Source organism: Schistocerca serialis, chromosome 2 (genome assembly GCF_023864345.2).
Source record: "Schistocerca serialis cubense isolate TAMUIC-IGC-003099 chromosome 2, iqSchSeri2.2, whole genome shotgun sequence".
Classification (NCBI taxonomy): Eukaryota; Metazoa; Arthropoda; class Insecta; order Orthoptera; family Acrididae; genus Schistocerca; species Schistocerca serialis.
The window spans coordinates 940638846-940662063 of NC_064639.1; the positions used below are offsets into that span (position 1 = coordinate 940638846).

Consider the following 23218-nt stretch of genomic DNA (forward strand, 5'->3'; position numbering starts at 1 on the left):
AGGATATAGCGGAGACATGGCTTAGCCACAGCCTGGGGGATGTTTCCAGAATGAGATTTTCACTCTGCAGCGGAGTGTGCGCTGATATGAAACTTCCTGGCAGATTAAAACTGTGTGCCCGACAGAGACTCGAACTCGGGATCTTTGCCTTTCACGGGCAAGTGCTCCACAAACTGAGCTACCCAAGCACGACTCACGCCCCGTCCGCACAGCTTACTGGCGGAATTAAAGCTCTGCTCTACCACTTGCCCGCGAAAGGCAAAGGTCCCGAGTTCGAGTCTCGGTCGGGCACACAGTTTTAATCTGCCAGGAAGTTTCAATTACAGGCTTTGTTAAATAGAATGAACAGTGTAAGAAGTACAGAATATGGATTAAGAGTAAACCGGAGAAAGATCAAATAAATGAGAAGCAGCACAAATGAGAACAGCGAGAAACTTAACATCGGAACTGGGGAGCACGAAGTAGACGAAGTTAAGGAATTGTGCTACCTAGGCAGCAAAATACTCATGAAGGACGGAACAAGGACGACATAAAAAGCAGACTAGCACAGGCAAAAATGGCATTCTTGACCAAGAGAAGTCTGCTAGTACCAAACACAGGCATTAGTTTGAGGAAAAAATTTCGAAGAATGTGCGTTTGGAAATTTGTGGTAAAGTCTTATGGGACCAAACTGCTGAGGTCATCGGTCCATAAGCTTACGCACTACTTAACATAACTTAAACTGATTTACGCTAAGGACAACACACACACACATACATACATACACACAAACACACACACACACACACACACACACACACACACACACACACACACACACAGCCATGCCCGAGGGAGGACTCGAACCTTCGTCGGGGGAAGCCGACGGGCCGTGACAAGGCGCCTGAGACCGTGCGGCTACCCCGCGCGGCTGTGCATTTGGAGCTCAACACTGTGGGTTAGTGAAACATGGACTGTGGGGAAACCGGACCGGAAGACAATCAAAGCATTTTAGATGCGGTGCTACAGACGAAAGTTTAAAATCAGGAGTGCTGGTAAGGTAAGGAATGGGAAAGTTCTCTGCAGAATCGGAGAGAAAAGAATGTATGTAAAACATTGACAAGAAGAAGGGACAGGATGATAGGACATCTGTTAAGAGCTCAGGGAATATCTTCCATGGGAATAGAGGGAGCTGTAGAGGGTGAAAAGTGTAGAGGAACACAGAGATTGGGATACAGCTAGCAAATAACTGAGAACGTAGATTGTAAGCGCTGCTCTGAGATGAAAAGTTCGGGACAGGAGAGGTATACTTAGTGGGCCGCATGAAACCGGTCAGAAGACTGGTGACTCGAAAACAGAAAAAAATGTGCACCAGTCGCTTCTTATTGGGGTCGAGTGGATCGGTACACCCCATTCCACATTTCTCACCAGGGAAACATCCGCCGCAGTCTCGGGAACTGAATCCCACTCCTCTGCATGGCAAACAGGCTCTGCTACAGAGGTAGAATATTATAACTCATCTGTACTATAAATACTAAATTATATGCAATAAATGCTATCCTATGCTTCTTTTTGTTAGCATATGTACATGAAAGAATAGCTGTCTGAAGACACTGCAGTCACATGTACGAGAATTATCATTATTCAGAGCTGTGCAACTGTGTTGGTGTTGGGACTGGATAGAGTTTTGGGTTAGAAGGCTCAAGGTGGAGAGTTCAGCTGCGCTTTTGCCGTATTTGTCTCTATTTGCTCATTTTAGTGTGCTTAGTGTGGTACCTGACTTCGTAATCGTTGTACGACAGTTACATTAGGTCCAACAATTTTTAAACTCGTGACTGGAACTTCAACGATCTTATACGGTAGTGTAACAGAAAGCAGTTGACGATAGACACTTTTTGCACTTACAACGGCTGCGTGCATTGTCCTCATGCGTCACCAATGGAGACGTTACAGGTCTGATGCTGGTGCATGTATGAGAGAAACCGGTTACCGTCCCACAAAAATAGAAACCATTTGCGATCTGGACTGTTTGCTTCTTTTTATAAAGCAAGTATTTTACAAAAACGTGCATATACTCAGTACTGACACAGAAATGAGACTACAATCGTTTTATAACTCCACTTTAAAGGCGTAATTTACATTTACGTCTTCATTCGGTTCCCTTACCATGAGCTACACTTCACCATGCTTTCCGAATGAAAGTATGTAATACTGAATATTAAAGTATTATAAACTACAATAAAAGGTTTGAGTTTCGCTGAGCGTTACACAACTATCGCGAAACTACGTCGCGCGCAAAACGTGCTGTTGCATCCTTGAGCCAATGGTTCTAGATGTACGTTTGGCGGTTCTCGGCTGACGCCAGCGATCAGTTTTTATTAAATTTTTTTTGTAACTATAGGAAAACGTAAGGCACACTTTATTTATAATAATATATAATTACAGCTACAAATTTTATTTTATAAGCATTTCCAGATCCTTTGACCCAGACACATGCAGATTCTTGCTCATTTATTTTCCGTTGATTCCTTGTCCTGAGTACAAATGGCATATTTCCACTGAAGTATGACTTCCCAAGATGACGATTGTAGTTCTCAAAGACTTGAAATGTACGAAAAGCAATCACATTTCTGCTATTGAACGTTCCACATGACTATCAAAAATTTCGATTATATGATAAATCACATTGTCAACTAAATACCTAGGGAATGCAATTACGAATAACTTCAATTAGACACATCACATAGTAAATGTGGGAAAGGCGAGCCAAAGACTGTGTTTCATTGATAGAACAGAAGATGCAACAAATATACTAAAGAGACTGCCTAAACCACGCTTGTGCGTCCTCTTCTGGAGTATTATTGCGTCGTAAGGTATAATTAGACTGAAGGAAGAAAGCGAAAAAGTTCAAAGCCGAACAGTTGTTTTGTATTGATACAGAATAGGAGCGAATGTCGCTGATATGATAAGCGATTAGGGTGGCAATTTCTAAAGTAAAGGCGTTTATCGTTGCAGCGAGATCTTTTCACGTATTTTCAATCATCAACTTTCTCTGTTGCCGAAGTATTTTGCTGACTCCCACCTGCATGGGGATAACTGATAATCGTGATAAAATAAGGGAACACAAAGATTAAGAAGTTAATTTCCCTCACGTGCACTTTGAGAGTGTACTGGTGGAGAAATAGTATCGCAGTGGTTCTCTGTACTGTCTGCCACACGCTTAAGTATGAATTGCAGAGCAGTCACGTAGATAATGAAATTTCTAAAAAAATGGTTCAAATGGCTCTGAGTACTATGGGACTCAACTGCGGAGGTCATTAGTCCCCTAGAACTTAGAACTAGTTAAACCTAACTAACCTAAAGACATCACAAACATCCATGCCCGAGGCAGGATTCGAACCTGCGACCGTAGCGGTCTTGCGGTTCCAGACTGCAGCGCCTTTAACCGCACGGCCACTTCTGCCGGCCAAATTTCTAAAAGCTAAGACGCTACAAATGTATCACACAGAATGTCTTACAGAAAAACGTCGTGTAATTTTGAAGCCTTTTTGGCCATAGGATTTGAACTGATAGATAACTGTTATCATATATGCAGTATCACATCCTAGTCTAAAGTCACCAGAACGTTAAGGGCTACGCAGTGTACAAACACTTGCGCTGAGCATTGGGCAACGATCCACATGTCCGCTCAGGTCGAGCAGGATTGTTAGGCAGTAGCTGGGGGCCCAAACCTCTGGAGTGACAATGGATGGTGGACCCGAGGGATATACGTGTAGCACATAATGCAGATCGCCCTATCGTAGCGCCTGCCACGTGCTGCAGATGTCGGAAATGCGGATTACTTTCAAGACTATTGCTAGAAAAAACTGACTTGGTTCATAAATATTGCCTTTGTGACAGAGTGATTCGAGTGAAGAAAAAAAAAACTAAGGGAAACTAGCGAAATGACGCTGCAGACTGAAGTTGCGGGTCTGCGGTAGTTTGCTGTTCATCTTAATGGAAGCGGAATCAGGACTACAACAGCAATTATTCTTGGAACGCATAACAACTTGTAATCCCAAATGAATTAAAATTAAATAAATGCTATTATTAGGTTAAATAAATGATACACAATGAAATGAAATGATACGTCAAATTCTTACATAAAATTGTAATCTACAGAATGTATCGTCACAAGAAGAAATTGGTGCCAAACTGGGATTCAAGCCTGGATATTCTCCAGACCCCTCAGACTTTTTTTTTTTTTTTGTACAAATTACCTCTCTTTCTGTAGAGCATCGTTTCTCAAACTGCAGGTCGTAACCCCCCCCCCCCCCCCAAATGTGTTGCGTGATAATAAGGGAGGGGGGCGTGGAGAGGGGGGGGGGATCGCGAAATAGCCGAAAAGCAAGGAAATCATTCCATGAGAAAAAAATTATTTATCGTAAAAATTTTACTTACAGTAAATAAACATGTAAAGAACATAAATTAATGTGATGGTGTTCATTTAAAAGTTGCTCCATATGTGGGTCTACGTTAGAAATACAAAAAAGCAGATTATTTTCGGGTGATTAAAGACGAGTCTTGAATTTAGTTTTCAGCGCAGCACAGACGAAAAACCCTTTTCACAGGGGTAAGATGTGACGAAAGAGATTAATATTTTCAGGGCGTTTTCTTAATGCATAAAATTTGCGCAATGTGAGTATACGCTATTAAATGATTTTACATTAGTAATTACAGTCAAAATTCGGTTAGTAATAGTAGGGCTTACCGTTATAGTTACTTTAGGCGGGGGTAGCGAAAATATTAATGTCAGTTATACACTATGTGATAAGAAGTATCCGGACACCCACAAAAACATACGTTTTTCATATTAGGTGCATTGTGCTCCCACCCTCTGCCAGGTACTCCATTTTAGCGACCTCAGTAGTCATTAGACATCGAGAGAGAGCAGAATGGGGTGCTCTGCGGAACTCACGACCATCGAACGTGTTGAGGTGATTGAGTGTCACTTGTGACATACGCCTGTACGCGAGATTTCCACACTCCTAATCATCTCTAGGTCCACTGTTTCCGATATGATAGTGAACTGGAAACGTGAAGGGACACGTACAGCACAAAATCGTACAGGCTGACTTCATCTGTTGAGTGACAGAGACCGCCAACATTTGACGAGGGTCGTACTGTGTAATTGAAGACATCCAACCAGAATCCACTGCAAGTACAAAGGCAGTTAGGCGGGAGATGAGAAAACTTGGATTTCATAGTCGAGCGACTGCTCATAAGCCACACATCACGCCGGTAAATGCCAAACGACGCCTCGCTTGGTGTAAGGAGCTTAAACATTGCACGATTGAACAGTGGAAAAACGTTGTGTGGAGTGACGAATCACGGTACACAGTGTGGCGATACGATGGCCGGGTGTTGGTATGGCGAATGCCCGGTAAGCGTCATCTGCCAGCGTGTGTAGTGCCAACAGTAAAATTCGGAGGCGGTGGTGTAAGGTGTGGTCGTGTTTTTCATGTAGGAGGCTTGCACTCCTTGTTGTTTTGCGTGCCACTATCGCAGCACAGGCCTACATTGATGTTTTTAGCACCTTCTTGCTTCCCACTGTTGAAGAGCAATTCGGGGATGGCGATTCCATCTTTCAGCACGATCGAGCACCTGTTCATAATGCACGACCCGTGGCGGACTGGTTACACGACAATAAGATCCCTGTAATGGACTGGCCTGCACAGAATCCTGATCTGAATCCTATAGGACACCTTATGGATGTTTTGGAACGCCTACTTCGTGCCAGGCCTCACCAACCGACATAGATACCTCTCCTCAGATCAGCACTCTGTGAAGAATGGGCTGCCATTCCCCAAGAAACCTTCCAGCACCTGATTGAACGTACGCCTGCGAGAGTGGAAGCTGTCATCAAGGCTAAGGGTGGACCAGCACCATATTGAATTCCAGCATTACCGATGGAGGGCTCCAAGAACTTGTAAGTCATTTTCAGCGAGGTGTCCGGATGCTTTTGATCATATAGCGTATTTATAACCTGGCGGTCGCGGAGTTAAGAAGCGACCGAGCGGTTTTAGGCGCTGCAGTCTGGAACCGCTACGGTCGCGTTTCGAATCCTGCCTCGGGCATGGATGTGTGTGATGTCCTTAGGTTACTTAGGTTTAATTAGTTCCAAGTTCTGCGGTACTGATGACCTCAGATGTTAAGTCCCATAGTTCATGAAGCCAGTTAAGAAAGTTGAGAATCGCTGTAATAGTGCAATGATTTCACTCTACCTAAAACTGGACGTGACTGCGGTTTACCAACTTCATGAAAACTTTTGTGAAACAGCCACAAGTAGCTTTTAGTGTACGAATTCTTCCAGTGCTTGGTGTTTCACAGTCCTCATACAACTTTTAACTCTTAAGCTCATTCACACTTCTGTTATGTGGCCATTCACAAAAACACTGGTCCCTTCGTCACACTCAGATTGGTAAGATTCAGTGTAATAACCACTAATACTCTAACCACTAGGTTATCTAAGAACGCCTCCATGATTGACTCAAATATTCATTGTGGCTTTTTTTTCTGTTGCTTCCAAAAACTATGTTTCTGTTGCTTCCGAACACTACAAACGCCGTGCGACCTATCATAGTATATTGCTCACTTTTGTGGAACTCATATCAGATAACACTAACAGAGCATATATTCCACGTATACGAAGAAAGCCACCACAAATCGTAACAAGTTTTCCTTATACATGGGAGAGTGTCCCCGGGATGCCGAGAGACCTGAACTGGCAGACATTTGGTAATAGTCGTCAATTATCCCGCGAAAGCTTATTTTCAAAATTTCAAGAACCAATATTAAAGAAGAGTCTGGTAATATACGTTCCTTTACGTCGGTCGCCAAGACAAATTAAACTAATTACAGTGCGCTCAGACCCATTTAAGCAGCCATTATTGCCGTACTCAACACAAGATGGTAAGGAACGGCAAGAAATCTTAAAACGTGATATAATGGAAAGTACCCTCTGCCATGCACTTTACAGTTGTTTGCAGAGTATGGATGTATATGGAGATCTCGACGTTCTCCCAAGCGCTGTGTGGAAATAGGACCATTGACGTAACATTAGAGGAAGTCATGGCGGTCAGCATCAACTCTCTCAACTCAACTCTGTGTGAAATCTTATGGGACTTAACTGCTAAGGTCATCAGTCCCAAAGCTTACACACCACTTAACCTAATTTATCATAAGACAAACACACACACCCATGCCCGAGGGAGGGCTCGAACATCCGCCGGGACCAGCCGCACAGTCCATGACTGCAGTGCCAAAGGCCGCCCGGCTAATACTGCGCGGCGCGGTCAGCATCAAATCAGTCGATGATGGAGGGCCAGATTTGAAGGAAGGGTACGAGAAAGTAATTTTTATGGTATGAAAATGCTAAGGAAAGATCACGTTAGCTCGAGTCAGCTCTATGTCATTAAAAGGACTTTAATTTCGGTATATCCCTTTTATTCATTTACAAATATTTCACTAAAACTAATCCTCACTGTTCAGTTAAAAGTAAATCTGGTTAAATTTGCATTGCCACGCCGTGCAATATTGCTTCGACCGTGAGCTGCATTTTGAAGAGGATAGCATAAGTTTAATTTACAGAAGCAACCTAAAATAAAACTCGATAACGCAGTCTGCAGTAGATGCGTTTGTTCGATGCGCAACAGTTAGGGATCGTATGTGATTGTTTCATTATAAAGCCATTCTGATTACTGATAATCATTGTTTGCATTAAATTTACAGATAAATGCCCTTTACAGAAATTGGTGACGTACACCTCGAAAGTAATTTACATGGTTATGTACGTGTTCCGAAGAAGGGTAGCTAAGAACACAAGGGCTACACTGTAATCGTAATTTAAAAGTATTGGCTTTGGCATAGATAGCGAGAGGTTTTGTCACACACAGTTTCCAGATAACAAGCGAAAGCCCTTAAAAGTTTCAAAACCTGGAGTAAGGCGCACAATGTTGTAATCAGGAACGGAAAGTCTCCTCCTCTCATCCGCTTGCTGGTCAAGTAACAGCAATGAAAGTTTTTCTACCAACAGGACTGCAAACTGCTTCCATATAGTGATGACAGATACCAGCTTCTTCGATCGAAAATGCAATGAAGAAAATAAAGTAAAGGTTAAGAGGTGAGAACTAAATTTCAGGATGAAAGTGTATCAACTTATTTTTTTACACCACTTTCCACACCGATAATTAATTCTTAGTGTCCTTCACCTTTAACATTTTGAGCTTCTAGTGGAACCCAGCGCCAACCAGTTAAAACACCATTGCACCTCTCGTCCAAGCAACATTAGCCTTCAATTGTCTCCATCTCGTGTTACCTTCATTTTATATTGATATTAATTTATCTAGGAGTGATACTTAAGTTACAAAACGTACATGTGTATTAATAGAAACACATATAAAATTTTCATAACTCCGATAATGTAAATAAAATATACAAATAAATAAACACTGAAAGAAAAATTCCATCTCAGATGGACCAACATTAAAAATGAGTAATTTAAGAACCCTCGGTGTAGCGAAGGCAAGTCTTCAGGTTCTGATCGCACACCAGTTAGGTTCCTTTCAGCTCCTCGCATACAATCGCTCGCTCGACGACAGATCCGTGCCAAACGACTGGAAAGTTGCAGAGGCCATATCAATAAGCAAGACGAGAAACAAAAGTAATCCGATGAATTACTGACCCACATCACTGACATCGATTTACAGTTATAATTTGAACATAAACCGTCTTTTAACGTGGAGAAATCCCCCAAAGCAAACGATCAATATGAGCTCGGATTCCGAAATGTCCATGTGAAACACAAATGGCTGTTCATTCACACGCAGTAATGAGTTCTGTCGACAGGTGACCTCAAGAGATTTCCAGAAGGCTTTTGACACCGTTCCTCGCAAGCGACTTCTAATCGAATTGCGTCCCTTTGGAGAATCATCTCAGTTATCATAAAGGCCACAATTCCTAGCAAACGAGGAGCAGTCACATAGCGAAACTGAACTGATATCTGGGGTTCCCCAAGCAAGTTTTATACACCCTTTGCTGTTCTAAATCTACATAAACGATTTAGGAGACAAATTGAGCAGGCATCTTAGATTATTTGCGGATGATGCTGTCATTTACCGTCATCAGAAGATCAAAACCAATTGCAACATGATTTAGACAAGGTATTGTATGATTCGCAAAGTGGCAGTTGACCCTAAAGGATAATAAGTGTGAGTTCCTCCGCACGAATACTAAAAAGGATGCGATAACTCGCACAAATTTAAACGTTTCGGAATCAGCTAAATACCCAGCTATTACAATTACGAACAACTTAAATTGGAACCATTACAAAGAAGATATTGTGGTGAAGGTAAACCAAAGACTACGTTTTTTCGATCACCAAATTTCTACTGTGAAATGTGCTTCCCACGTACACACAAATAAACGACATTGTCTATAAAATAAGAAAAATCAGAGCTCGTACCGAGGGACTTTGTTGTTTATTTTTCTCATGTTCTGTTGAGAAATAGTCTGAAAGTGGTTGTACGAGGGCTGTTCTGAAAGTAATGACCGAAGGGCGCGAAATGGAAACTACAGTGCAAATCCGATGAAACGAACGTGATGGGCAGTGTTTCTAGAATGCCTGTCGCTCTTTTCATTTCTGAGCACACAGTGAGCAGGTAAAGATGCCCGCAGACGGCCACGGAGTACTGCAGGTAGCCTTGAATGGGACCTTACTGCAGCCACTGGAACAGTTGTCTCCAGCCACACAGCCTACAGACGACTGATGAACAGACATGGTTTATTCACCCGGAGACCTGCAAGGTGCATTCCACTGACTCCTGGTCACAGGAGAGCCCGTAAAGCCTGGTGTCAAGAACACAATACATGGTCATTGGAACAGTGGTCCCAGGTTATGTTCACGGACGAATCCATGTATAGTCTGAACAGTGATTCTCGCCGGGTTTTCATCTGGCGTGAACCAGGAACCTGATACCAACCCCTTAATATCCTTGAAAGGGACCTGTATGGAGGTCGTGGTTTGATGGTGCGGGTTGGGATTATGATTGGTGCACGTACACCCCTGCATGTCTTTGACAGAGGAACTGTAACAGATCAGGTGTATCGGGAAGTCATTTTGCACCAGTATGTCCGCCTTTTCAGGGATGCAGTGGGTCCCACCTTCCTCCCGATGGATGATAACGCACGGCCTCACCGAGCTGCCATCGTGGAGGAGTACCTTGAAACAGAAGATATCAGGAGTGGCCTGCCTGTTCTCGAGACCTAAACCCCACTCGAGCACGTCTGGGAAGCTCTCGGACGACGTATCGCTGTACGTCTTCAAACCCCTACGACACTTCAGGAGCACCGAGAGGCACTGGTGGAAGAATGGGAGGCTATACGCCAGAAGCTGCTCGATCACCTGATCCAGAGTATGCCAACCCGTTGTGCGGCCTGTGTACGTGTGCATTGTGATCATGTCCCATATTGATGTCGGGGTACATGAGCAGGAAACAGTGGCGTTTTGTAGCACGTGTGTTTCGGGACGGTTTTCTCAGATTATCATCAATACCGTGGACTTGCAGATCTGTGTCGTGTGTGTTCCCTATGTGCCTATGCTATTAGCACCAGTTTTGCGTAGTGCCACGTTGTGTGGCACAACATTCTGCAGTTATCCTTAATTTATGAGCATGAGTGCGGATTGGGGAATAAAAACTGTTACACAGTCAAATGGCGGTTATACCTTTCAAAAAATTCAAGTGTGAGCTCCAGAATAGCCTTGTAAAGGTAGATGCAGATAAATGAATGAAAGAAAGGCGAGATACCGGCAAAGTGACGACTGAATTCACTGTCTGTGCTGTTTACAGCCCTCCGGACACTTGCTGCTGCGAAGCAGATCGATACTGTCATAGAGGATGCGCTTTGGCATGCAGCAGTTCGTCTCTGGCTTCTGCAGAAAGAGCACGGCCGCGGGCTGTGTGCGCTCGTAGTGAGTGTGTTTGGCAGCTGGAGACTTGCTACGTCCGCCCTGTGTCGGACCACAGCGCCGCGGCGCCTGCCACCAACGCCCGCGTTCCGCGGCGCGCCTCTGATCAAAGCCGCCGCCCGGCACGGCGGGCTATGCTGTCTGCCACCTCTGCATTATGCCATTGCCTCTGCCGGAGTCCCTCTGTCCCTGGTACTGCCTGCCGTGCTAGATGCCTGTGACGCTGATCCGGTGTCCGGCGCGAAGCCGCAGCAAGTAGGCATTTTATAGTCATAGGTGTAGGAAAAATGTGAAGACATAGAAAAAGAAATGATTGTCGGAAGGACAAATTCAGCATACAGGAAAGTCTAAACAACCTTCGGTAACATTAAAATGGCTCTGAGCACTATGCGACTTATCTTCGGAGGTCATCAGTCGCCTAGGACTTAGAACTAATTAAACCTAACTAACCTAAGGACATCACACACATCGATGCCCGAGGCGGGATTCGAACCTGCGACCGTAGCGGTCGCTCGATCCCAGACTGTAGCGCCTAGAACCGCACGGCCACTCCGGCCGGCCTCGGTGACATTCAAAGCAAGGGTGATAACATTAAGAATGCAACGGGAATTCCACTGTTAAATGCAAAGGAGAGAGCGGATAGGTGGAAAGAATACGCTGAAACCCTCTATGAGAAGGAAGATTTGTCTGATGTGATAGGAGAAGAAACAGGAGTCGATTTAGAAGAGATAGGGAATCCAATATTAGAATCAGAATTTAAAAGAGCTTTTGAGGACTTAAGATCAAGTAAGGCAGAAGGGAAAGAGAACATTCCGTCAGAATTTCTAAAATCATTGGGGGAAGTGGCAACAAATCGACTATTCACGTTGGTGTGTAGAACGTAAGAGTCTGGTGACATATCGTCTGACTTTCGGAAAAGCATCATCCACACAGTTCCGAAGACGGCAAGAGCTGACAAGTGCGAGAATTACCGCACATTCAGCTTAACAGCTCATGCACCCAAGCTGATTACGAGAATAATATACAGAAGAATTGAAAGGAAAATTGAGGATGTGCTAGGTGACGATAGTTCGGCTTTAGGAAAAGTAAAGGCACGAGAGAGGCAATTCTGACGTTGCGGTTAATAATGGAAGCAAGACTAAAGAAAAATCAATTCACGTTCATAGGACTTGTCGACCTTGAAAAAGCGTTCGACAATGTAGAATGATGCAATATGTTCGAAATTCTGAGAAAAATAGGGGTAAGCTATAGGGAGAGAAGGGTCGTATACAATGTGTACAACAGCCAAGAGGGAATAATAAAGAGTGGACGACCAAGAACGAAGTGCTCGTATTAAAAAGGGTGTAAGCGAGGGATGTAGTCTTTCGCCCCTATTGTTCAATCTGTACATCGAAGAAGATATGATGGAAATAAAAGAAAGGTTCAGGAGTGGAATTAAAATTCAAGGTGAAAGGATACCAGTGATACGATTCGCTGATGACATTGCTATCCTGAGTGCAAGTGAAGAAGAAATACATGATCTGCTGAACGGAATGAACAGTCTAATGGGTACAGAGTATGGATTGAGAGTAAATCGAAGAAAAGCGAGAAACTTAACCTCAGGACTGATGATCACGAAGTAGATGAAGTTAAGGCATTCTGCTAAGCAGTGACGGACGGAGAGATGACATCAACAGCAGACTAGCAATGACAAAATGACATTCCTGGCCAAGAGAAGTCTACTAATATCAAATATCGGCCTTAATTTGAGGAAGAAATTTCTCAGAGTACAGCATTGTATGGTAGTGAAACATGGACTGTGGGAAAACCGGAACAGAAGAGAATCGAAGCATCTGAGATGTGGTGCTACAGACGAATGTTGAAAATTGGGTGGACTGTTAAGGTAAGGAATGAGGAGGTTCTGTGCAGATTCGGAGAGGAAAGGAAAATGTGGAAAACACTGATAGGGAGAAGGGACAGAATGATAGGACATCTGTTAAGACATGTGGGAATGACTTCCATGGTATTAGAGGGAGCTGAAGAGGGCAGAAACTGTAGAGGAAGACAAATACTGGAATACATAAAGCAAATAATAGAGGACGTAGGTTGCAAGTGCTACTCTGGGATGAAGAGGTTGGCACAGGATGGGAATTCTTGGCGGGCCGCATCAAACCAGTCAGAAGACTGATGAAAAAAAAAAAAAACAAAAAAACAAAAAAAATCTCACGAAGGATACGTGGACCTTTAACAGGGAAGCCCTTGAGTGCGAGGTCGAAAGCTCAGTCTTTAGTGAGACTCATTATGTGTTAGCAGTTATCACAGGAAAAATATTGGCTGCTAATAACTCAACCATGCGCATCAAGAGGGCGATAGAAAATCAGTCACCGGGAGGTGCAGAGATCAAACTTGTGTGGGAGCTATGTATTACGCTTCACAAAATGGGCATCGTTAACTTTTCAGAAATGTTCAAAAAAAAACATTAACTTGCACCAGGAACACCGAATGAAAAATGAGGATCCACAGTGATCACAAAGGTTCGCACCGTCAAGATCGAAGGCGAACTCCTTGCAAGAGCACTTGCGCGCGAAAGGCAAAGGTCCCGAGTTCGAGTCTCGGTCCGGCACACAATTTTAATCTGCCAGGAAGTTTCATATCAGCGCACACTCCTATGTAGAATGAAAGTCTCATTCTGGAAACATCCCCCAAGCGGTGGCTAAGCCATGTCTCCGCAATATCCTTTCTTCCAGGAGTACTAGTTCTGCAAGATTCGCAGGAGAGCATCTGTGAAGTTTGGAAAGTAGGAGACTAGGTACTGGCGGAAGTAAAGCTGTGAGGACGGGGCTTGAGTAGTGCTTGGGTAGCTCAGATGGTGAATATCTCATTCAAGCCTACGGTGGTATCTGACGGCCGTGTAAAATTATTTCGATATGGTTTAACCTACGATTAAATTCATCATATATTAATCGGAACGACCTTTGCATGGATCAAATGATTCGTAAATTTGCGTATAGTTTCAATCTACTATCAGAAAAGTAAAATGCATTTTTCTGTTACACTCTTTCTTTGTCCGAAAGGCTGGACAGGGTGGCAATCTCCCTAATGCACGCCTTGTGGTACGCCAGAGGAAAGCTTCTGCACTACAGCCTCTAGTGCTCCTGCTGATCAAATTGTGCAAGAGGCAGTTAATAATAAAATCAACATTATGCTTCTCTCACTTGTTTGATCTTTTCTGTCCACGTCCCGTTTGTAGCGTTTTACGTATGCAAACATTTCTATACGTCTTTCTTGCATTCACAGCGCCAGGTTTTTCACCTGATGGCCAGAACTGGAACTAATGTCATTCCAGCGTAAACTGGTTCCGCATTAACGCGTTTGAATATATACCAAGTTTTGCTTCCATACGATAATTAACAGTCCACGCTGGACCTCTGTGACCACCTGAACTTTAATTTTCTATAGGGACGTGAAAATATAGCAACTGTTTTTAGTAAAATTCGTATCAATTTTTCACGAAATTAGATTCAGTTTTTGGCGAAATTCGCATATCAATTTTTCACGTTTTTAAATGTTTAGATGTGCAAATTTAAAAGGTCGTCATGCTACTTGAGTGAAGACAAAGTCTCAGGGTTTTAAACTGTTCTTAGAAGAGGGCGACTGGGGAGTTTTATGACTGCAGTGTCTGCTTTTGCAAAGACTTCGACGTTTTTTCCCAAACAGATCTGTGCTTGTTTTCTTCTTTTGGTTATATTTAAGCTTCCAACAAAGGCAGAGGCCAAACCGACTGACTCCATTTTTTATAAGTTCTACTGTTGATTACGAAAACCCTACAAACAAGTATACTTTCAGTGCCAAAATGTTTGACTCCATTCATTGATTCTTGCACTAGTACGTCACAATACTTTCCATGGCAACTGAACATTTCGTTACAGCTTACAAAGGTCAAATTGACGAACTCCAACTTCCTGATTTTCAGGTGCCTAGGCGACGCGGGGCTAACGTTCACAATTACCTATTAACACGATGTCATAGACTATCCACGTCATTGCTTAGAAATTTGTATTCTTGGTATTGCAGTACGTTTACGAGATATTCCTTTTTTTCTAACTGTATTAAGAATGGGGCAAGGTCGATCTGCATTATGGTTGTTGTTTTCCAAGGAGACACTTTTGCTTAGGTGCGTATGTATGGCTGAATGGCCCAGATTGTTAACTTTTTATCTACAGGAATACTCTGAAAACGATATTGAAGTGTTTCTCTCACGTATGGAGCGCGTGAAGAATAGTTGCTTAAACGCCTCTGGGTATGCTGTAATTCGTCTATTAGTCTATTCCTGTTCTCACAGTTCCTAATGGAGCGATAAGTAGCGGTTGCAGTATATTTGTAAGTTTGTCACTTAAATCTGGCTCATGAATCTTTGCAAGTAGGCTTTCTCGGGATAGTTCGCATCTACATTAAAACGTCTGCCATTTCAATTCTTTCATTATCTTCGTGACACTCTCCCAAGCTGTGAACAAAACTATGATATTAGTGCTACCTTAATTTGTATGCGTTCAATATCCCCTGTTAGTACTATTTGGTTCGTGTCCGACACAAGTGGACATTTGTCTAAGATGAATATCACGAGTGTTTCGTAAGCAATCTCTTTTGTAGATTGAATTTCGCTCGTAACATTCTACCAAAGAACTGAAGTTTGCCACCTGCTTTACCTTCGACTAATCCTGTGGTATCGGTCTGTTTGATATCCCTAAAAGTTATTACACGCAGGTAATTGAATGAACTAACTGATTCCATTAGTACGTTATTGATATTGCAATCATTCTGCAACAAAAACTACAGCTTTTAGTACTGCTACGAGAAGACTGAAAACTTCCAGCGTATCTGCGCCTTTTACAAATGCACACCGCCCTCTCCGCCACCTTTCTGACAGCCGTTGAAATTAATCCGTTCCACTGTTTACCAACACGCCACTGTGAAACACAAGTGAGTGGCAACGTTCTTGCAATACCCGTACGTGCAGCGGTTTCTGCTGTATGGGACACCAAGCTTTCCGTAGCCAAAATGCGACTGTGGGTAAAGAATTACAGCTGCCGTGTGCCACAAACAGGGAAGGTTGTTAGGTAGCGACGGGCTTTGAAGCGCCACGATGGTTTGTTTACGAGGAGCGCAGACTAGACCGCGCCACGGAGCGTTAAGCCGATTACCCGCGCTGCGGCCGTGATACCAAAACACGCCTAGGCAGTGCGTGTGTTTCCACCCCCAACAATTACTGCCGCGGCGTTTGTTTTCGCCGGCACAGTAGGCCAGCGGAAGCCGGCCTGAGAATCAGCAGTCAGCACTTGCTGGCGGAACGTGATCGGCTTCGGAATAACAAGCCTCTGTGTGGCAAGGTCGGCTCGCTGACGCGTAAATCCTGGCGGAGGGATCTCTTTTGTTCTTCACTGTTTCCCGGTTTTGCTCTCTTTCGGTGGACTAAAAATAGACGCTGCAGCCTACTTATCTCTACTGACAGCTCTTGAGAGGTGGCTGCAGTATTTATCCGTAACACGCCGTTGAGGTTCAGCACTAACAGCACTCTCATGCGAAGATGATACCCTTTGCAATGTCAACAGAGTAGAAGGAACTTCTACAGGTCTGGAACAAACGCGGAGTAGATCTCTTTACAAAGAATCAGGTAGGCAAGACACCTGACGTCAGCTAGGTGATTCTGGCCGGCGAGGTCGGATGTCGTAACGGTCTTAAACTCTTATGCGCGTATGGCGAGCTGCAATAAGCTGATAAGGAGTCGTATAAAAACGACGCGTTGTATGAGGTTTATTGTCCTAGAATCACGAAACCATAGCAGCGCCATCAGTGTACCCTAATGCCAGAGAGGAATGCAGGTCGCCTGGTACCAATGTTCGCATAGCGTGCAGCTGTCATTCTCTGCAGCCGGACATTATGGCTAATTGCGACCATGTGAACACATCCAAGACCATAACTGATCCACTTTCTGACTGGACACAATCTCGTTGGCGCGGAAGATCCATAGTACCTCAAGACTGGAATGTTGCACGAATGCTTAAGAAAGGAAATAAGAGTAATCCTCTGAACTGCTGACCCACGTCACTGAAGTCGATCTGCTGTATGATTTTGCAGCGTACACTGTATTCCAACATTATGAATTACCTCGAAGAAAACGATCTGTTGACTCTTAGTAAGCGCAGATTCAGGAAACGTCGTTCTTATGGGGCACAACTAGTTCTTTATTCACACAAAGTAATGAGTGCTATCTACAGACAATCTCAAATTGACTATACTGCTGTACTGTTTTTGCGGTATTTCCTTTGCATTCACCATATACAATTAGTATATCCAATTTCTTTTCATTGGTGTACATGTTGCACGCAACGAATCAAAAAATGTTCAAATGTGTGTGAAATCTTATGGGACTTAACTGCTAAGTCATCAGTCCCTAAGCTCACACACTACTTAACCTAAATTATCCTACGGACAAACACACACACCCATGTCCGAGGGAGGACTCGAACCTCCGCCGGGACCAGCAACGAATCTTGAAGCAGAAATGAGCGGTCTGTAGTGCGTACAAGTAAACAGGCAAGTGTGTTGACATTCTGACCGAGCGTAGCACGAGAGCTCTGCTTGGCAATGTCTGCAACGCAAATGTCGTTTCCGGCCACTGTGCTCTCATATTCTAAGACATTTCTCGAATTTTGTTCCGACAGGTTTCAGTGTCAACATTAACAAACGCTATATCACTCTAGTTGTCTTGCCGCGCGGAATTAGCCGAGCGGTCAAGGGGCGCTGCAGTCATGGACTGTGCGGCTGGTCCCGGCGGAGGTTCGAGTGCTCCCTCGGGCATGGGAGTGTGTGTTTGTCCGTAGGACAATTTAGGTTAAGTAGTGTGTAAGCTTAGGGACTGATGACCTTAGCAGTTAAGTCCCATAAGATTTCACACACATTAAAAATTTTTCTTTCTAATTGTCTTCTCAAGAGCCATCGAATGCATTTCTAAAACTTGTACGCTTCCATTTAAAAAAGACGTACTTACTTCAATATCTCAATTGGTCCCGGCGGGGTCAGGGATTTTCTCTGCCTCGTGATGGCTGGGTGTTGTGTGCTGTCCTCAGGTTAGTTAGGTTTAAGTAGTTCTAAGTTCTAGGGGACTGATGACCATAGATGTTAAGTCCCATAGTGCTCAGAGCCATTTGAACCATCAATTGGTCCCAGCGCTAAAAACATTAAACAGACAAAAACATACGTGCCCCTCGACACTCTAATATTTGCCGAAAGCCGCGTTTAGGTGTGTGTAACCATTCACGATTTAAAAGGGGTGTTACCCCTTAAGTGACTCACCCTGTATATTTCTATATTCGCAGAAGGCTTTTGACAGTTCCTCAAATCCACTTCTAATGAAAAGAACGTCGCCTTCTCTCCATATATTTCCATTTGACGTCCCGAAGCACCTCTGTATGTTGATCTGAGAGCCCCCTCTGAACTGCTTAGATGTTTTCCTTCAACCCGACTTAGTGGTAACCTCAGACACACGAGCATTACTAAACACTGGCTCGCCATAGTGTCCTATATGCGGTCTCCATTGCAGACAAACCACACTTTCCTAAATTTCTCCCAATAAAACAAAGTCGACCATTCCCCTCCTTCCCACTACGATCCTTACGTACTCGTTCCATTTCATGTCACTTTGCAACGTTACGCCTAGATATTTAACCGATGTGATTGCGTCAAGTGGGATACTACTAACGCTGTATTCGAACATTACGGATTTGACTTTCCTACTCATCTGCAATAACTTACATTTTTCCACATTTAGAGCGATCTGCCATTCATCACAACAACCAGAAATTTTGTCCAGGTCAACTTGTATACGCCCATACACCACGGCATCGTCGGCGAACAGCCGCAGACTCTTGCTTACGCTGTCGGCCACATCATTTATGTGCACAGGAAATAAAAATGGTCGTATTACAATTCCCTGAGGCACTACTGACGATACCGACGTCTCTGATGAACACTCGCCGTCGAAGACAACCTCCTAGGTTCTATTACTTAAGAGTCCGAGCCACACATACTTGGGAACTTATTCCGTATGCTGTTACCGTCGTAATCAGTCTGCAGTGGGGCGCCGTGTCAAACGCTTCTCGGTAGTCTGAGAAGGTGGAAACTGCCTGTTGCCCTTCATCGATAGTTCGCAAGATATCATGTGAGAAAAGGGACGTTTCCCCATGAGTTATGCTTTTTAAATCCGTGCTCGTTGGTGGACACAACATTTTCTGGCTCAAGGAAATTTATTATACTAGAGTATGTTAAGGAATTCTCCAGAAAACTGATATTTAGGTTAATGGTCTGTAATTATGCGGATCCGTTCTTTTACCCTTCCTATATACGGAATCACCTGTGGTTTTTTTTCCAGTGGCTTGTTACTCTGTGCTGAGCGAGAGATTCGCAATAAATGCAAGCAAAGTAAGGAGCCAGTGATGTGGAATACTATTTGTGAAACCTAATTGGGTTTCCATCCGGACCTGGCGCCTTACTTCCCTTCAACTCTTTCAGTTGCTCTTCTACGTCAGGAATGCTTACTACTATGTCCTCCGTACGGGAGCCTGGTCGATGGTCAAACGACAGTACGTTTGTACCATTCTCCTGGGTAAACGATTTCTTAAGCGAGCAATTTAAAACTTTGGCTTTCCGTTTGCTGTCTTTTACTGCCACTCCAGATTGGTCAACGAGTGACTGGATAGGAGCCTTAGATCCACTCACTGATTTTACGTAGGACCACAATTTTCTCGGGCAAGACCAGTTTAACACTTCGTAGTTGTTTGTTCAAATACACTGACGCTCTCTGTAACACATGAAACGCTAAGGAGTTTACTGGATACCTTTCCACCGAGATACTGATTTTCCGCCTGACTACAGACGTAGCCGAAGTTTCGCGACGCATATCGTCGGACAAGACGCTAATGTGTGACGTCTGTGAGTTCAATACTGATGAGGAGGGGGGAGGGAGGGGGGAATTGGCCGGGAAACGACGAGACGTCCATTCGTCAAACACTTATTTTCGTTGTGTGCGGCTGTTTGTGCTTGTGTAATCTGTCTCCCTGTGATACTGAATGCCCACTTCAGACACTGCTGACCTCAGACACACGAATCCCAGTGTGATCTCCGATATGCTTTGATCCACCCACGGCGCTTCGATAATGATACGTGCTCATGATCGGTTATCTCACCACTACGGACTGCCATGTTCACTGCTCACCCGCCTGTAACAGACGTCTGAGGTGTCCTGTGCACACTCGCGCCGTACGCCGCATCTAACCTTCCCGTGACTTCGGGCAACTTAGGCTAGAGCTACTTGTGACAGCGCGCAGTCAACGATTCATAGGTTCTCGTATTCTTCTGGCAAAGTTACCTCACAACATGTTTGCTTTCGTAACTTCCGACAAGCCCGTTTCCGCACCAGCATCCCTGATACCAAAGTGCACATTTTCTCCTCTCAATTAATCCTGAATATTCGTCTCGACAAAAATATGGAAACAGCGGGAAATGCGTGCTTGAACATAAAGCCTGCAGTTTGCGCTGTTGTATTTAACCTCGAACGGCATCTGTGCATCGTCCTCAATACATTGCAAGTGCAAGTCGTGATCGGAACAGTTCAAAATGGTTCAAATGGCGCTGAGTACTTTGGGACTTAACATCTAAGGTCGTCAGTCCCCTAGAACTTAGAACTACTTACACCTAACTAAGCTAAGGACATCACACACATCCATGCCCGAGGCAGGATTCGAACCTGCGACCGTAGCAGTCGTGCGGTTCCGCACTGAAGCGCCTAGAACCGCTCGGCCACCGCGGCCGGCTGATCGGAACAGTGTTTTATGCAGTTGTGAGTGCACGATGTCGGGGCTAGGTGAATTCGAACGTCGGCACATTGTTGGTGCTGGTATGGTTGGTGTTTTCATAACCAAGGTAGCCGCAGAGTTTGGTGTTTCAAGAGACACCTTATCGAAACGTTATAGCCCACACAGGGAAAGCGCAAAGACGTCATCGGCTAACTCACAATGCGAACGAAACTGTATGTTGAGTGATCGTGACAGACGGTCATTGGAGAGGATTGTGGCGAAAAATATAAGCCGACAGTTGCAAGTGACTGCAGAAATCAATGTCGCCCTCATCAAACCTTTCAGCAGCAAAACACGAAGGGAGCTCCAGAAATTGGGATATACATTAAAAGAACAGGAGATGCAAATTTTGACTCTTCAAGAGACACGAATGCGGATTACAACACAGTGAATTTAGGTAATTCTAATCTTTTTAAAACTGATAAAATAATACTTAATAATACACAACATCTGGGAATTGCCTTTGCAGTCTCCAAAAATATTTTAAATTCAACGACGGCAGTAAAACCCATTAATAATAGACGAATGATAATTTCTTAAATGCACAAATAAAGCATACACTTTAATTAATACCCATATGCCAGTCAATGAGGATAACCGTAAGAAACCTGCAGAAGTTAATTAAGGTTGGAAAACACTAGAAAGCATGACCTTGAAAATTCTCTCAAGCCATGTTAAAATCATAATGGGTGATTTTAATGCTCAAGTGGGCACAGAGAAAAAAATATAAGAAAACGGTGGTGGATTTTCTGCACATAAATGGACAAATCAAAACGGCCAAAGACTTAACCTTAAAATAATGTCAACACATTTTAAAAAGAACCCTTCTAAACAAAAAACTTGGCAGGCAACCAAAACATTTATTGCTAAATGTCAACAATCATGTAGCAATTCGTACCCTAACTACGAAGAAAGTTTGAATGTCAAAGTTAGGAAAGCTGCTAATATTGATTATGACCATTATATAACGCGAATAAAAGTAAAACTTCAACCCCAAAAACTCTCGAAAACAAAAAATGTTATCCTAGAATTTGACACTGCTAAAACAACCCTAAATCTATAAAGCAAACTTGACAAAATGTAATCCAATAATCTTCAGAGCCTAATAGAGAAGTTCATCAAAAGAGCAAAAAATTTAATTCCGCTTCGAAAGAAACAAAAACACGCTTGCTGGAACGCGGACTGTGAAAAAGCAGTTAAGTCTAAGCATGAGGCATCAAAAATTAGACTAGTAACAGAACTGAAAATACCTACGACATCTTTCTAACTGTAAGAAAAGAAACATCGAAATTAATCCGACATACTAAAAGAAATTACGAAAATGCCCAACTTTTACAAAAGAATAATACAAGAAACTTTTGAAAACAAAACCAACTGGTTACCAACCTCGAAGTCTTTGCTTCAAAAATGAAAATGACAGTTTGGCTCTTAACAACCAGGAAAATAGTGGGGTACTTGCTAATTATTTTAAAAAGCTATTAAACTATGCAGAACCAGAGAGTAAATTCCAACCACAGTAAACCAATAACACCAAACCTAACTCTAAAGAACCTGACGAAATCGAAATAACTACACAAATTAAATGTCTTATAAACAATAAGCATCCGGAGAAGACGGTATGATTGCAGAACTACTAAAATCAGCTGGCCCTAACAATGCAAAAGAGGTCATTAGTAGGACATATCTGTAAAACTGAGAAAATACCTGATGACTGGAAACCTGCCATAATTAGTCCATTGCGTAGAAAAGAGGATGGAACGGATGTTAATAATTACCGAGGAATCACTCTTATTCCTGTCACATACAAAATTCTCTCCCACTGTTTGCTTGATCGAGCCCAAGAACAGTTAGAACCTAAAATTGGTGAATACCAAGCAGGCTTTAGACCAAACAGATCCTGTCCGGAACCAATTGCGAATTTAAGACTAATCTTTAGGCACAAAAGATTTCTAGTAACAATATTGTATGCACATTTGTGTATTTTAAAAAGTCCTACGGCCTAGTGACTCTCTTCTCAAGTTTTAAAGGAATAAGGGTAGATAGTAATACTCTAAGACCGATTAAGGACACGTTAACCGACACTAGCTCTAAAGTTAAATTCATGGGAGAAATTTCTGAACCATTTGATAAAAAGACTGGTATTAGACTGGGAGATGGACTCTGCCCATTACCGTATAACTGTGTTTTGGAAAAGGTAATTACAGAATGGCGAGAGCAAAACTCGAGTCAAAAAATATATCAATCAATCAGATAGTAGTAACAGAGTGGATTGCCTCGCCTTTCCAAATGATCTGGCAATTATGAATAGGGATATTACCACAGCTCAAAAACAAATTGAAGTTCT

General features: G+C 43.3%; 1 protein-coding gene across 1 annotated transcript in view; it reads left to right on the plus strand.

Annotated features, from left to right (window-relative positions):
• Positions 1 to 23218, plus strand: part of LOC126456532 (extracellular serine/threonine protein CG31145-like) — a 312135-nt gene that overhangs the window by 20722 nt on the left and 268195 nt on the right. Inside the window, exon 2 of the mRNA XM_050092282.1 lies at positions 10866 to 11239. Coding sequence (XP_049948239.1) covers positions 10866 to 11239 — 374 coding nt within the window. The remainder of the gene's footprint in view (positions 1 to 10865; positions 11240 to 23218) is intronic.